Genomic DNA, 17,381 nt, shown 5'->3' on the forward strand with positions numbered 1-17,381 from the left:
GTCTTAATTTTTAAACTTCTAGCTTCTCTTCTGCTGAATGTAAGAAGGCATTGTGACATTCATTGTGAAAATGCACTACTTGAGTCACAGTTAAATTCAAATAACAGCAACACTATACATTCCTGACTGCTACCCCCAAGAATTGCGAGTCAACTGCGAAACTTCTCCGGACAAAGCTTTACGACACCAGCAATGCAGAAGCTAGCGAGATACACATGTATGAGAAATGATGCAGAATGCAATCTGTCGTTTGGTTGTAAAGCAAGTGCTCTAATATCCTCTCTGTCAGGTCTTCTACTGTTCAATATTCCATACATTTTTTGGTTGTCTTTACAGTCCTCTTCTAGTTTTGTTGTAAATGTCTCCCAGCTCTTGATCTTTTCTTTACCCACAATTCTATTTACCAGTAGTTTCCAATCTCTGTATTCTTGTTCAATTTGCTATTTTGTGAACATTTTGCAGAATGATCCTTTGGAGTAGTTTTGTTTTTGAACATCCTTGTTTTTCTTTGCTATATTTTGATCTTTAATAGCCCTTTTCACTCTTTCATTTCATTTTCTCCTTTACTCTTCCTCCAGTTTGACCACAAACTAACACCAAGGTTGTTTTGAACAATTGTCATATTCCATATAAAAATGCAGATCCATAGGCTTATGGGCACAAAGTTTTGAAACCACATAAAGCTTTACGACTGTCTGAATTACCTTATCTTTTTTTTTTTATCTGGATAAGTTGTAGTTGGATAGGACATTTACTCCGGCATTCATCAAGGTGCGCCACACGGCTTGAAGGGAAACTGGAAGGAAAGACTAGAAGAGGACGGCCAAGAGCAGGGTTCCTCGATGGCATTAACGGGCGACGTCCATATCAACTAATCAAGCAGCTAGCTCAGGATAGAAGGTCGTTGGACGAGGACAGTCATCCTACCCACCAACCATCAGGTTGAGGAGAATGAGAGAGAGAGAAGTCTACTTACCCGCATCTCAACTTCTCGGCTTAAGAGATCATATATAGTAGCACCCTGAGTTGTAATTTCTGTGGCCAAAAGCCGAGCTTGCTTTAGTTCCTCCATCTGAAATGAATAAAGAGGCAACGGTCATTACTTAATACAGAAAACAAAGGAGAAAGTGAAAGAGAGAGAGAGAAATACAATATTATAGATACAATATTCTTTTGGGTTTTTAAGATAATCTGCAGGGAATCTTTAACATTTCAAGAAGATTTGGCTCCACTTCCTTAGAAGTGAACGAGAGTTGCTACACCAGAAAAAAGAATTAACTACATTTTATTGTAACAAGTCTATACTTATACATCAATGTTATCCCGTGATGACTGAAATGTGGAACAGGGGCTCTGAACTTTGGAGCACGGACTGGCGACAACAGCTCCCCTACCTGAGTCTGACATTGCTTTCACTTACTTGCATCAGGCTCCTTGCTTTAATCTTTCCTATCTGACCTCCCTTGCTCAACTCTTGTTCTTTTTTGACCCCAACAGTATTAGCTTTGCGAAACCTAGGGAATCTTTCATTTACACGCCCTTCATGGCCCTCTCATTTCAAAGTATTAGACCTCTTCCATTTTTCCATTGAAACCTGGCAGTTAGGTATAAAATGCCTTTGTAATAAGTCTGTATGAAGCGTCAGAAGTGGACAGGAACGAAGATCTAAGGAATACCCCAGTGTCTCCAGGGAGGTCAGGAGCTACCCGGATAAGGGTGATGGAAGAAGGAGAAGAAGTCTACACAAGTCTTTTTATATATCTAGACATAGAAACAAGTAATTAATGGCAATATTTGAGAATACCATAGTGTTTTTTAATAACACAATGAAAAACATAAAACTAGATTTATTTTGTACAGGTGGTGGTGATTATTACTTTAAGAGGAAGTACAACTAGGCAACAATCCTCTATATAACACTAATCAGAGAGAAAAACGGAAGTGATTCAACACTTAGAAAAATGAAGGTATCCGCCAAAGAAAGACAAGAGCCACAAAGGGCATGAAAGTGAAGGACTTCCCAGGCCTCGCGAACCTAGTACCATCGGGGTCAGAAAAGAACAAGAGTTTTTCCAAGAGAGGCCAGATAGGATAGACCAAAGTGAGGATCCCGGCACAAGTAAATGCCCTGTAAGGGCCCTGTGGTCGCCAATCCATTCTCCCAAGTCCAGAACCTCTGGGGTCCCTTTTAGTCACCTCTTACAACAGGCAGGGAATACTATGGATGAATTCTACTGCCCCCACCCACAGGGGGCTTTATTTTGTTAATATCTTACTTAATAAAACATCTTTATTCATGATGTATTCATGAAATGTAATACATGTCATGTCTTTAAAACTACAATTTAACATTGAGAAGTCATTTATTTAGGCTAATTACTGAACAGTTTAACAAGCAACAAAAAGTGAGAATAGCTTCAACAGCACAGACAATGCAAAGAATAGCAAAGCATACACAAACTGGTAGTTTTTATTGAATTCTATCAATTCACAATCAAGCATACAGAAAAAAGGAATCAGGCTTCCAGCAACTTTGAAAGCAGATCACAAACTCTGTGCTCTCTATGATGATGAGACCATACTCCACTACTCTTTGCTGGAGGAAGTAAATAAATAAAATGTAGACTGACTTTGAAAGTTACACTGAAGAAAGAAACAAAAATAACCAAAGTATGTACACAGAGGGTAACTTTAATTTTCTTTCCCAGATGTAGTAGAATTCAGGACATTCACAGGAAATTAAAAAATTCAGGCTGGACATTTTCTTCAAAGCCAAAATTCAGGACAATCTTGCTTTTTTTTTTTTGAAATATGGAGACCATAAAGTAAACCATAACCATCTCTGGCTGTTGTAACAATACTGAAAGTTTTGATTTCAATTGACTGTTACTCTGTTGAAGAAATAGTAGTCTCGTTCATCACTGGCTGTCTCATGATATGTTGGGAGAAGTAGTTGACATGATGAACGATAATTTTATTTATGACTGGACAGAATAAAAGAAGTAGAACAATTAACAGTATGTATAACACCTTTGCCAAAAGCAAGTACAAAATCACGATTTCAGAGCTCTACACCGAGTCCATTCAGCTACTGAATTAAGGATGACGGAACCTTCACAAGATCTGTCTGTGATCCCTCGTATGAGTGCAACAGATATTCTCCACAGTTTGGCAAGACGCTCCACATCACAGTCAGCCCCCCTCGCAGACCAATTTGCACACTGAGTGACGACTGAGTCTTGCAACAAAGGTCAAAGTCTCCTGGGACACGATGTGATCAAACAGTCTATGCCACTCGGGAACAGCATGTGACTACCACTGCTTCCACACCTCAGATTGACTGAAGTCTGCTTCTGTCAACTGCTTGGCAGTTCTCACAGGTGGTTGGTGGGACTTTCATCCACAAATATCCCTGATATCCTTGATATCCTTGTGGATTGGTAGGAGAGTGTTGGATGAGATTTTATTGTACTCTCCATGTAATGCACACGAATGGCACAAGTCTGATGGAGAGACACAAGAAAGAAATGGTAACCAGTATGTTGGAGTGGATTGGACAGTCCCAGAGATGATTCACATTGTGTTGATTGCCTGAACATACTGTATATCTCCCATTAACATTGATGTTTTCACGGCCCGTACTTGTAGACATGTTATGGGCTTTTGGGCTTATGCCGTGTCAAGAAAACAAGGTGAAACTCTGTACGTTTTACAGAGAACTTTGCTCTACGTCTTCAGAAAAAATGCATTTTATTTTACTACTTTGTATTTATTTCTTCTACCACGTTCATCCCTGATTTGTCTGATGTCCTCTTATGCACACACGGTGTGACAATGTCTTAATTGGAGCTTAATGTTGTCGTCAGCTACTGCTTGGAGCTAGCATACAGAGAGCCACCTGGTGACAAAGGAGCGTACCACTACAGCTCCAATGGTAAGGCGTTCTTAAATTCAAACCCTCATTATTGTAGAAGTCTTCCTCGTGAACAGTCAAGATTTTCTTCTGAAGACGCAGAGCAAAGTTCTCTGTCAAACGTAAAGAGTTTTGCCTTGTTTTGTTGACACGGCATAAGCCCATATCACAGCTACATATATCCCCTGTCTTTGCATGCTGCTGGATATACAAGTCCAAGGCCAGAGCATTGTAAAATATCTGCTGTAGTACCCTATAAGGTGGAGAATGTTGCTTCATACCTTATGAATGAGGATACCGTCTCATCAAGAGAGCAACGGACAACTGAATTCAAATCTCTCAACGTTGTTTGGTCTACTGTTTCTTCTGAGGAAGAAAAGCTAAGTCTTTGCAAAACTTTATTCTGCTGTTTGTCTCCTTCACAGAACAAAAACCCCTAAGAATATCACATCTGCCAAGGAAGATTCTGAAGGTATAAATCTAAACATATAATTCATTAATGGGAGTTTTTAACTAGAAGTAGAAAGGTCTATATGATTACTACTCGATGCCTGCCAAGAGGTCTTACCTTTGTTGATAAATCTTCTTCTTCAGGTATATAGTCAGACACTCGTTCAGTGACCTTGCCTATGTTCTCTTGAAGGGAGCTATACAGAGGAGCAGCTGCTTTCAGCATCTCACGGACAGCATAACCATCAGCTTGATACACTAGTTTGGTATTTAACTTAATTTGAACTTTGACTGCCTGAAATAGGAAGAAGAAATTCATTTTAGTATTATACATAATGAACATTCATGTGACAATAATAGTCAAAGTTTACTAAGACTATACTGCAATATCAGATGGAATAGGGCTCTAAATGGCAGTACTGATTAATCAATTACAGGGTTACAACAAAGACTCACATTCATGAACAGGGTGTATCCGTGATGATATTACAAACTTTCAGGGATGATGGAGAACGGCAAATGGATCATTTTGAGATAAGAAATCATAGCCTGGGAACATCTGAGTCAAAAGTTATTAATAATCCAACTTGTTTAACGTCCGTCCGTTCTTAACAGATGCCGGGGTGTCGGAATTTCGTCCTGCAGTAGTTCTTTATCATGCCAGAAGCCAACAACATGGCACTGTCACCTTCATACACCCTTAGTCAATGATTACGTAGTAGGCCTGTTTCTTCTTCCTCCCCACCTAAATGCAGCAGTGTAAACAGTGGTGCTCAGAGATGTACTACCTACGTTCCTGGAACACATCCCACTTGCCCTTTGTCAACGGATGTGGGTCCAACATGATGGAGCCCCACCTCATTTTGGACTGAGGGTTTGTGAACACCTGGATCAGACATTCCCTGTAAAGTGGATAGGAAGAGGAGGTCCTGTTTTATGGCCCACTCGTTCACCTAAACTCACCCCACTTGATTTCTTCTTGTGGGACCATGTGAAAAGCCTTGTGTATGAGACACTGTCGAGGCTGAAGAGGATCTCTTGGTAAAAATTCTCGTTGCCTGCAATGCTGTTCAAACAACACCGGGGATATTCGAACGGGCATGACAGAACTTTGTGCGACGATGCCATGCCTGCATTGACACAGGGACATGCCATTTCGAACATTTGTTGTAAATGGAGCAGTTTGTAAAACTTGTGCAGGTAAACAGATTTAAATGAATAGATTTTGCTTAACTTTTGACTTGCTCACTTCCAGAATATGGTTCTATACCTCAAATTGATCCATTTGCCATCCTCCATCATCCCTGAAAGTTCGTAACATCATCACAGATACACCCTGTATAAGTGTGCATATTTCTACAGTACTGTAGTGTTCTCCCCAGAAATTTTCATCAGCCGGGTGGGGAATACTACGTAAAATATTAATATGATAAAATTTCAATTTATTCCCCTAAGCAATATCAGGTGGATAGACATTAAATGCAAAATTGAGCTATTTTAGTGTTATTATCACGAACAAGACATGAAATGAAATGACGTATGGCTTTTAGTGCCGGGAAATCCCAGGACGGGTTCGGCTCGCCAGTTGCAGGTCTTTCTATTTGACACCCGTAGGTGACCTGCGTGTCATGATGAGGATGAAATGATGAAGACAACACATACACCCAGCCCCCGTGCCATTGGAATTTTTAACCAATTAAGGTTAAAATCCCCGACCCGGCCGGGAATCGAACCCGGGACCCTCTGAACCGAAGGCCAGTACGCTGACCGTTCAGCCAACGAGTACGAACAAGACATAAAAGAGTATTTTGAAGTTCTAAAGTTCTGCTGCTGGTTCTTAATCATGTAACACTGGGGCTTACCACTCGATCGCTGACGAGTGCCATACTGGTTTGTGACGTCACGCAGAATCGAGTACTCACATTCGATTCCACACTAATCGTGACACCGCTCGCGTATGACACTACGTGATAGTCATAGTAAACACCGATGTAACTGATGCAAAAGTAAACAGTTTTACATTTTAATTTGGAGCACCCAATGACTTAAATATGAATGAATATTATGTAACTAGCACATTTTCTTTTCCTTTTACAAGTTGTTTTATGTTGCACCAACACAGATAGGTTTTTATGGTAACGATGGGAGAGGAAAGGGCTAGGAGTGGGAAGGAAGCAGCTGTGGCCTTAATTAAGGTACAGTTCCAGCATTTGCCTGGGGTGAAAATTGGAAACTATGGAAAATCATCTTCAGGGCTGCCAACAGTGGGGTTTGAACCCACTATGATCTAAATACTGGACAATGGCTGCACTTAAGAGACTGCTGCTATCAAGCTCGGTAACTAGCACATATCTAGGTTATGTTAGCCACGTGGTCTGTAAAAACGGCAGGGTGGTGTGCCCACTAAGAATGTCCTAGGCAGAACAATGGTATTTGATGAACTTGTGTCCTTTTAGAAACTACATATACATAAGATATTGCAGTAATTTTAGTCTCCAATATTCTTTTATTTTCATCCTGTGCCCAAAACAGGTCAGGTATAGAGTTGAGCATCAGCAAATCACAATAGATTTTATTTACTCGAAATAAACTTTCAACATATTATGCCGTGTTCAATACATATAAGTACATACCGAAGAAATATTAACTACACAAAACAACAAAGGCCAACTGAAAACCAGTGGCATGTGAATCTATAGCCTTCTGATTTTATTTATTTAATAATATGACCCAAAGTGGATTTGCCTAAGGACACATAATAATGACCGATGTTTATTTTTATATATTTTAGTTAATAATGACTATTCTAGCCTATCTGCCATAACTACATGCCTAAAAGGTAAAGTTCCTGGGGAATGACAAGGCTGGACAGATGGAGAAAAGAATGAGTGAGAGAAAATAGGTGAAGGAAGGTAGTGGTGATTATTGTTTTAAGAGGAAGTGCAACTGGGCAACCATCCTCTGTATAACACTAATTAGAGGGAAAAGGGAGTATGCCTCCATGGCTCAGGCAGCAACACGCAGGCCTCTAACCGCCGGGTTCTGTGGTTAAAACCCTGGTCACTCCATGCGAGATTTGCGCTGGACAAAGCGGATGTGGGATAGGTTTTTCTTTTCAATCTTATTTTTTCCCCTGTCATCTTTCATTCCAGCAACACTCTCCAGTATCATTTCATTTCATCTGTCAGTCATTAATCATTGCCCCAGAGGAGTGCGACAGGCTTCGGCAGCTGGCACAGTTCCTATCCTCGCTGCTAGATGGGGGCTTAATTCATTCCATTCCTGACCCTGTCAAATGTTAGGAAACAGGCTGTGGATTTTCAGAGGGAAACGGAAAAAGCCATCGCTTGGAAGAATGAAGTTATTGGCAAAATAAAAAGAAAGGTAATGAAGGGCGTGAAAATGAAATATTCCCCAGGCCTCCACAATCTAATATTGTCGAGATCAGAAGAGAACAAGGGTTGAACAAGGGAGGTTGGATAGCAAAGAGGAAAGTAAGGAGACTAACACAAATACGTGGAAGAAATACCAGACTCCAGTAGGACTCTGTGACCGCCAACCCACACTCCCAAGTTGAGAATAATGGGGGTGATTATTGTTTCCAGAGGAACTACAACTGGGCAATTTTTCTCTATTAACACTATTCACAAGGAAAGTAGAAGAGGTCCAATATATCATAGAATAAGGGCATCGGCCAAAGAAAGGGAAGGGACACGAAAGGCATGAAAATGAAAGACACCCTACATCTTGGAAACCTAATATCATCAGGGTCAGAAAGAAACCACAGTTGACCAAAAGAGGTCCAATAGGCAACATGAAAGTAAGGAGCCTGGCACAAGTAAGTGGAAGTAATGCCAGACTCAGCTATGAGAACTGTGCTCGCCAACCCACACTCCCAAGCTGAGAGCCCCTGAAGTCCCCTTTTAGTCACCTCTTACGACAGGAAGGGAATATCATGGATGCATTCTACCACCCCTACCCACAAGGGAAAACTGGTGAAGGAAGAACCTATATGAGAAATAACAGAAAGATCACAGTTACTGTAGAGTGAAAATATAAGGAAAATAAATGAAAGGACAATCCTGAGATGGTCAATATGATACGAAGATGAAGTTCGTTTTAAGGGTCTTAACATCTAGTTCATCAACCCTGATGATGATGACGGAAGGAAAAAATCCCTCAAAGAATATTAAGATACAGATGGCTGTATGTAAAATGAATAAAGGAGAGTGTAGAAGGAAGAGAAGGAAACCGGATAACAGCAGCAGAAAACAGAATTTGGGTACACAGAAGACACTGGAGATTATGCTGAAGACTAGAAATTTTTCATATTGATGACCTGTACAAGCACATGTAACTATGATCATTTGGAAACCTGGAAAAGAATAAACAAGTGACAAATCAAGCAATATACAAAAGGACAGGAACATGAAAAGAAACGCAGACACAATGGGACAATTCTCTGGAAAGTAAAAAAAAAAGGGATCAAATGTTTAAGCTGTAACAATATGTTATTTTTATTTTCATTTTATTTTTATTGCTTGACAACAAACAAAATACTTTCCTCAATCAGGAATTATCAAAAGACAAAGTCTACTGAACAATCATCTATATATATAAAATAAGAGTTTTGTCTGTACATTGCTCAGAATTTGAAAATAATGGTATTTCTGTATCGGTCATGTCCATAGTAACAAGAAAGTGCACTTTTTACCTTTCCGTAATTTCTGTCTGTCTGTCTGTATGTATGTACACGCATCACGAGAAAACGGTTGAAGAGAATTTAATGAAAATCGGTAAGTGAAGTCGGGGGATCAGCCTCTACAATCTAGGCTATAAATCATTTTACTCACGCTGAGTGAAATGGTAGTTTAGGGGAAGGCCTAAAATTGAATTCTCAACTATTTATGTTATTAGTGGTCTAATGAAAATCGTTATGTGAAGTCGGGGGATGAGCCGCTACAATCTAGGCTATAAATCATTTTACTCATGCTGAGTGAAATGGTAGTTTAGGGGAAGGCCTAAAATTGAATTCTCAACTATTTATGTTATTAGTGGTCGTATTTTAAAGAAAATGGGTATGCAAACTTGGGGAATAAATTGCTACAATCTAGGCTGTCAATAATTGTATTCACGCTGAGAAAAATGGTAGTTTAGGGGAAGGCCTAAAATTTAATTCTCAAATATTGTTGTTATTAGTAGTCCTATCATGATGAAAATCGGTATGCAAAGTTAGGAAATAAGTCGCTATAGTCTAGGCTGTAAATTATTTTATTCACGCTGAGTGAAATAGTAGTTTAGGGGAGGGCCTAAAATGTAATTCTCAAATATTTCTTATTAGAAGTGTAGTCAATGAATGCTAGATAACTACGGTTATATAGTATTAAATTTCCTATTATTAATGTCTTATACATTGTTACCGTACTGGCTATGATCACCAAGATATTCATGAATTTGAATTTTTGTTACTAAGTCCATACCAGCGCCGAGTAACGAGAAAATGGGTAAACAGTATTTAATGAAAATCGGTATGTAAAGTCTGAGAATAAGAAACTACAGTTTACGGTATAAAATATTTTACAAATCACAGAGTCGGAAGAAAACTAAATGTGTAGGCCTACAATATAGAAAGCTCATAACACTGATCAACAATAATATTACATTGACCATTGTTTGTCGTGATGTGCTTTGTGTCTTCTGTTGCCCCTCATCTCCGGTAGATTTCTTTTTTGATTTCCGTCGCACCGACATAGATAGGTTTTATAGCGACGATGGGATAGGAAAGGGCTAGGAGTGACTTAGGCCTTAATTAAGGTGCAGGCCCAACATTTGACTGGTGTGAAAGTGGGAAATCACAGAATACCATCTTCAACGCTGCCGACAATGGGGTTCGAATCCACTATCTCTCGGATGCAAGCTCACAGCTGTGCACCGCTAACCACACGGTCAACTCGCCCAGTCGGACAGAGTGTAACAGCCTGCCTGAATATTGATGGTAAGTAGCTGGTGAGTTAGATAACTTTCTTCTTTAGCATACCATTCCCCTGGTTTATAAATTTTCTGATACTACTGGTACTAACACACTGGATCATCATAGCATTCGGGCTATTAAATCCCTACTCTGAGGTACTGATTGGAATGAACAGTGTGCATATTTAGTGGAATAATGACAGATGAGTGTTCATGGCAATCTGCGGCCTGGTCATCCCAGCTCTGGAACTTTGGACTATTAGATTTGCACCGCAATCTAACCGCAGCACTGTTCGTTAAAAGTGATAAAACGTGCGGCTTTCCATTTGATCGAGTATTTTATATGATAGCATTGCTTTTAATCGCTGCATTCATACTTACGTTTTTGTAATGACCTATGTTGATTTCAGTTAGGAAAACCACAAAGTCAGTCTTTCTCAGAATCCCGTTGCGAAGCACAGGTACATCCGCTAGTATTATTATACAATTAGAAATAAGAGGATCTGAAAGCTTAAAAATACGACTGTATTTAGGGCCCATTGAAGTAATTCTGTAAGACTGCAACTGAGCCCTATAGAATGGTAATTACAGTTCTTAGAAGAAAAGCATTATCTAAGGAGAAGTCCTTGCAGAACTTTGCAAACTATAAAATGATCACAAGAGTGATAATTTCTATTTTTAAACTTCTACATCTTCATCATCATTTCCCGTTTCTAGTCTTCTGGGTCAGGTTGTGAATCAAGGACCTCCACAGTTGTCTTTCTGTCCACCACTCCCTTCCTCCAATATTTCTTCTACTTTTACTCCTCTCTTTTCTATACTCTCCCTCCCCTTCACAGTATCCATTCACCTTCCCCGTTGTCTGACTCCTATTATTTCATCTGTAAATACTTGCCTTGGAATTCTATCTCGTTCCATTCCCATCATGTGTCCATACCATTTCAGCTTACTGGTCTCTATCTTGTCTTGCAGTTTAGGGAATCCAATTATCTCTCTGATTTCTATGTTTCTGAGTGTTTTTCCAATTATTCCTCTAAGGAATTTCATCTCTGCTGATTGGATTCTGCTTTCATCATGTTTTGTTGTTATCCAGTGCTCATTTTCCTTTACCTTCTGTATGTCCCGTTCCATGGCTAAATGTTTAGTGTGCTGGCCTTTGGTCACAGGGGTTCTGGATTCAATTCCCATCAGGGTTGGGAATTTTAACGATAATTGGTTAATTCCGCTGCCATGAGGTCTGGGTGTGTCATCTTCACCATCATTTCATCCTCATCACAACGTGTACGTCGCTTATGGGCGTCAAATCAAAAGCTCTGCATCTGGTGAGCCAAACTCGCCCTCGGACACTCCAGGCAGCAAAAGCCATACGCCATTTCATTTTATACCATCTGTATTCATTTTTTTTTTCTCTCTCTCTTCCATTCCCCAGTCTTTATCTGGGGTACTCCTTATCCTACACATACCTCATTAAGACTGAGGATCTGTCAAGACAACACCTCGGTGAGTGTTGAAGCAGAAATGAGCTCGTCAGGGGCTGAGACGAAATGATGTATAAGAACTGGTATAGAAGAACTTGAAGACGGCAGTTTACAAATATGTGAAGACTGTCCATGCTTTTTTGTGTTTAAATGCTTATCCTGACCAGGCTGGGTAGCTCAGACAGTAGAACTCTGGTCTTCTGAGTTCAACTTCATGGGTTCAATCCTAGCTCAATCCCGTGGTATTTGAAGGTAAATACATCAGCCTTGTGTTAGTAAACTTACCTACCGAGCTCGATAGCTGCAGTCGCTTAAGTGCGGCCAGTATCCAGTATTCGGGAGATAGTAGGTTCGAACCCCACTATCGGCAGCCCTGAAAATGGTTTTCCGTGGTTTCCCATTTTCACACCAGGCAAATGCTGGGGCTGTACCTTAATTAAGGCCACGGCCGCTTCCTTCCCACTCCTAGCCCTTTCCTGTCCCATCATCGCCGTAAGACCTATCTGTGTCGGTGCGACGTAAAACAACTAGCAAAAAAAAAAAAAACTTACCAACATATATAAGAATTCACATGGGACAAAAGTTTAGCACTTCAGTGTCTCTGAAAACAATAAAAGTAGTTAATAGGATGTAAAACCATTATTATTATTATTATTATTATTATTATTATTATTTATTATTTATTATTATTATTATTTTTTTTTTTTTTTTTTTTTTTTTTTTTTTTTCTTTCCTGTTGCTCCACTTTCCATACTTTGTGTTTGTCCTATTATGTGTTTCATTTTCATGTTTCGTTATTATGTGTTTCGTTTTCTTTGTATATTACCTCATTTGAATTTCTGATCTATAGAACATTAAGTAAGGTATTTTTCCTTTGCCTGGGTAATGTCTGTGAGAAGCAGAACTAAGAGGAAAAGAAACTAATCTTAGGACAGCTGCAGTCTCCACCGACACATACATACCTTGGGTAACTGGAGCTGCAAATGGCCAAGCTTGACACATTACAGCTCAGAAAGTTCTCACAAATTATGTGAGGAGCGAGCAATACATTTTATTTCTGAGCCAATTTCAGTTTTAAAAAATTAGAATTTTGTTTCGGACATCTCTGAATATTCCTCCTTCATCTTGTAGAGTTTCATTAATTTCCGATAGGTGGCAGCACTTTAACTAACCCTCAAAATGGCGTCTGTAATGGAGATGCATACCAAACAGAGAGCAGTTATTTAGGTCTTCTTTGGCGGAAAACCAGGGCATCACATATATTCAAAGGCACTTGCAGAATGTCTACAGAGACCTGGCAGTGGACAAAAGCACGGTGAGCCTTCTCCATGATAACACAAGATCTCACACAAGTCTATGCGCCCGACAAGAGCTCACAAAACTTCAGTGGACTGTTCCTCCTCATCCAAACTACAGCCCAGATCTCGCGCCTTCTGACTTCCATCTGTTTGGTCCAATGAAGGATGCACTCCACAGGAAGCACTACGTGGATGATGAGGAAGTTATCGATGCAACACGACGTTGGCTCTGACATCGACCAGTCAAGTAGTAGGTACCATGCAGGCATACAGGCCCTCACATTACGGTGGCGTAAGACCATAGCACTGAACAGAGATTATGTTTAAAAATAGGGTATTTAGCAAAAGGATTGGGGAATAAAATGGTCTGTTTGAATTCTCAATAAAGCCAACCTGTTTTTAGAAAAAAAATGTGTTGCATTGTATACTGAACTCCCTTCAAATTTAGATGAGAAATTCATTATAACTTAATTCACTTAAGAGTTACAAAGGGTTTTACAAAAGGTCCATGACCAAGGAGGCTAACGTGAATAGTGCATGAATAAGCAATACCATAAAATGAACGATCCTACTTAAAATCACACTAATAAATCATGAAAAATATAAATTACCATAAAATGTGCAACAGATCGGACAAGCATCACTCGCTCTGACTCTGTCTCAATATCCAAAGGAATTTCTTCAGATGGATCATATTGCTTCACCAGCCAGACCAAAATTTCAGCAACCAGAGGAAAGTTGGGGGTTCGAAAATTCTCCATTGAAATGTGCCGGGTAAATCCAAGAGACTTCATCATTTCAATAAAATCTGTAATCATAAAGAAATTATTTCAGCACAGGAAAAATGTTGATAACCATTAATGCTCATTTTTGAGGAGAACCAAGAAAAGATCAAACTAGAAGACATATGAACCTAGACTGCAAATTTCAAAGCTGGACCTGTAAGACATGATTTGGATTCTTTTGTTTTCAACTAGCCATTACCTACACATTACATAATAGGCCTATTATTATAGGCTACTCAGGGTAAGGATGGTTATGACATTACTGGATTCTGACAGGAATACAAAATATGAGCCCAGGGGTGGGGGGTTGAGTTTCCTCCTGCCCCTCAGGGCCTCCCTTAGATTCAGTAAGCTGCGTTCTACAATTCCTACCCATAGGGAGTAAGTATAGCTTGTGAGTCTCACCACAGCTCAATATCAATCTATATGTTGAAAAATGTACTGTAAGTAATTGCATTGTAAAGCCTTTGGTCAGTACCTCAGCTGAAACCTCACTGTTAGCAACACACATCATATTTAACATGAGTAAAAATATTAATGAATCATATGGCAAAACAACTGAGCTGCCAACACATATAGGCCTAATACATGTATTAATTAGCAAATTAGTTGCCTTGTGTGACTGACGGCACTCTTTGTGACCCTATCTCATACAATACGTCCCAGAAATACAACCTTACAAATATTTTGTTAAGAAGGAAGCCCTACCCCAGTATCGACTTATTTAAATGTAATATATAAAACTATAACATACCTGTAAAAAATGCACACTAGGTCCTACTAAACAAAGAATAATATGTTTCATTCCACAAGAACATCCTCAGATTCAATCAAATCACTTCAGTCATGTGCACATATGTACAATTCTGTTTATGTTGCAAAAAACTTTTCAATGATTGAGAGTTTGGTGATAATATGTACAAGTATTAACAAATAATGATTGTATTAGTTTTCAATTTATATAAGTACAGACATATTTCAATAGATTAATACAGTGCCAGTTGAATACTAATGTTGTTGTTGTTGTTGTTGTGTGAGTCATCAGTCCATAGACTGGTTTGATACAGCGCCCTATGCCACCCTATCCTGTGCAAACGTTTTCATATCTACATAACTGCTGCATCCTACATCTTTTCTAGTCTGCTTGTCATAATCATACCTTGGTCTCCCCTACTGTTCTTACCACCTACACTTCCTTCAAAAACCAACTGCACCAACTGTGTCCTATCATTCTAACTATTCTTCAGGTCAAATTTAGCCAAATCGATCCCCTTTCACCAATTCGATTAAGTAACACCTAATTCATGATTCAAACTACCCATCTCACCTTCAGCATTCTTCTGTAACACCATATTTCAAAAGCTTCTATTCTCTTTCTTTCTGAGCTAGTTATCGTCCAGGTTTCACTTCCATACAATGCCACGCTCAAGACGAAAGTCTTCAAAAAATCTTTCTAATTCCTATATCAATGTTCGAAGTGAGCAAATTTCTTTTCTTGAGAAAGGTCTTCCTTGCTTGTGCTAGTCTGTATATTATGTCCTCCTTACTTCTGCCATCGTTAGTTATTTTACTGCCCAAGTAACAATATTCATCTAATTCCTTTAAAACATCATTTCCTAATATAATATTTCCTGCATCGACTGACTTTGTTCGACTGCATTCCATTACTTTTGTTTCAGACTATTTTCATCTTGTACTCCTTACCCAAGACCTTGTCCATACCATTCAGCAATTTCTCCAGATCTTCTGCAGTCTCAGAAAAAATAACAATATCATCAGCAAATCTCAGGGTTTTGATTTCCTCTCCTTGGATTGTGATTCCCTTCCCAAATTCATCTCTGATTTCCTTTACTGCCTGTTCTATAAACTTTGAAAAGGAGGGAGGGACAAACTGCAACCTTGCCTCAATCCTTTATAGATTGCTGCTTCTTTTTCAAAGCCCTTGATTCTTATCACTGCAGATTGATTTTTATACAGATTGTAGATAATTCTTCGTTTTCAGTTTCTGATGCTGATCACTTTGAGAATCTCAAATAGCTTGGTCCAATAAACATCAGATGCCTCTTCAAGATCTACGAACACCATGTATGTGGGCTTGTCCTTCTTAATTTGATCCTCTAAGATCAGACGTAATGTCAGGATTGCTTCACGTGTTCCTACATTTCTTCTGAAGCCAAACCAATCTTCTCCCAACTTAGTTACAACTTGTCTTTCCATTCTTCTGTAAATAATGTATGTTGAAATTTTGCAAGCGCGAGATACTAAACTAATGATGTGGAAGTTTTCACACTTGTCAGCACCAACTTCTTGGGAATACGTATAACATTCTGCCAAAAATTGGATGGCACTTCTCCTGTCTCATACATCTTACACACTAAATGGAGTAACCTTGCTGTGCTGGTTTCTCCCAAGGCAGTCAGTAATTCAGAGGGAATGTCATCAATACCAGATGCCTTGTTCCTATTTAGGTCTCTCAAAGCTCTGTCAAAATCTGAATACTAATATGTCAATCATTATTTGTTAATACTTGTGTCACCAAACTCTCAATCATTGGCAAATTTGTGCAATGCAAACAATACTGTACACATACATGCATGATTTAAGTGATTTGATAGAATCTGAGTATGTTCTGTAGAATAAAACATGTTACTCTTTCTTTAAAAGTGTGCATTTTTTTACAGGTATGTTATAGTGTTATAGGCCTAGCCTATATTATATTGAACATGTGTGTTTGACAGGCTGAAAAGCTTTTAAGTTACCTCATAAATAGACAGATAAGGCATGAGTTAGAAAGAACATACCCAAAGAAAATAACAGAATTCCATGGGACTATGCCCCTAAAAGTCTCAACAATGATGAACAAATGAACAACTCGCCCACCATTGAACAACTGATACACCATTCACTCACGTACCTGTACTCAAAATTTTATCTTCAATCTATTGGTACTCTTTCTACACTAATTCGTCTTGACATGAATTTATCAAGCCTAGCATACCACTGTTCACACAATTTCTTCCGGCAGGAGCAGTTAACTCCTCAGAGCCTCTAGGCCTACTACAAATTCTGATGAAATGAAACTGATAGATTTATACAAAACCAAATACAACTTCCGTCATAACAGCCCAGACGATCTCCAAATGAAGCACAAAGTAATTTCCATCATTAATTACCAATGTAATTCACAATTACGATTAATAAACTTTACAAAAACCAAAGCTAGTCTACTTACTTCTTATATCTCTGTAGGACATCTTTCAACTATATACAAACAATCCAGAACAATCAAAAATAATATATTTCATTCACAAATCCGGAAAAAAGAGCAATCTTTGTCCACAAACGACCCATACTCTTCAAAACAACTTCAAAAACGACGGTGCACATGTCCACAAAAGTATTTACTGGTAACTAAGCAACGGGAAACTGAAAACACTATCGTTGTATCGTATTCAGGAGTCGATACATTTCGATAACATCGAATGTA

The 17,381-nt window shown here is 39.0% G+C and overlaps 1 protein-coding gene across 1 annotated transcript in view; it reads right to left on the reverse strand.

The window, feature by feature from the left end:
* Positions 1–17,148, reverse strand: part of Cluap1 (clusterin associated protein 1) — a 47,526-nt gene extending 30,378 nt beyond the window's left edge. The window contains exons 1-4 of the mRNA XM_067148976.2: positions 17,127–17,148; positions 13,721–13,917; positions 4,482–4,658; positions 977–1,072 (exon numbers count right to left, since the gene is read on the reverse strand). Of these exons, the coding sequence (XP_067005077.2) occupies positions 977–1,072; positions 4,482–4,658; positions 13,721–13,917; positions 17,127–17,148 (492 nt within the window). The remainder of the gene's footprint in view (positions 1–976; positions 1,073–4,481; positions 4,659–13,720; positions 13,918–17,126) is intronic.
* Between the last annotated feature and the right edge of the window lie 233 nt (positions 17,149–17,381).

This window comes from Anabrus simplex, chromosome 6 (assembly GCF_040414725.1).
Source record: "Anabrus simplex isolate iqAnaSimp1 chromosome 6, ASM4041472v1, whole genome shotgun sequence".
Lineage (NCBI taxonomy): Eukaryota > Metazoa > Arthropoda > Insecta > Orthoptera > Tettigoniidae > Anabrus > Anabrus simplex.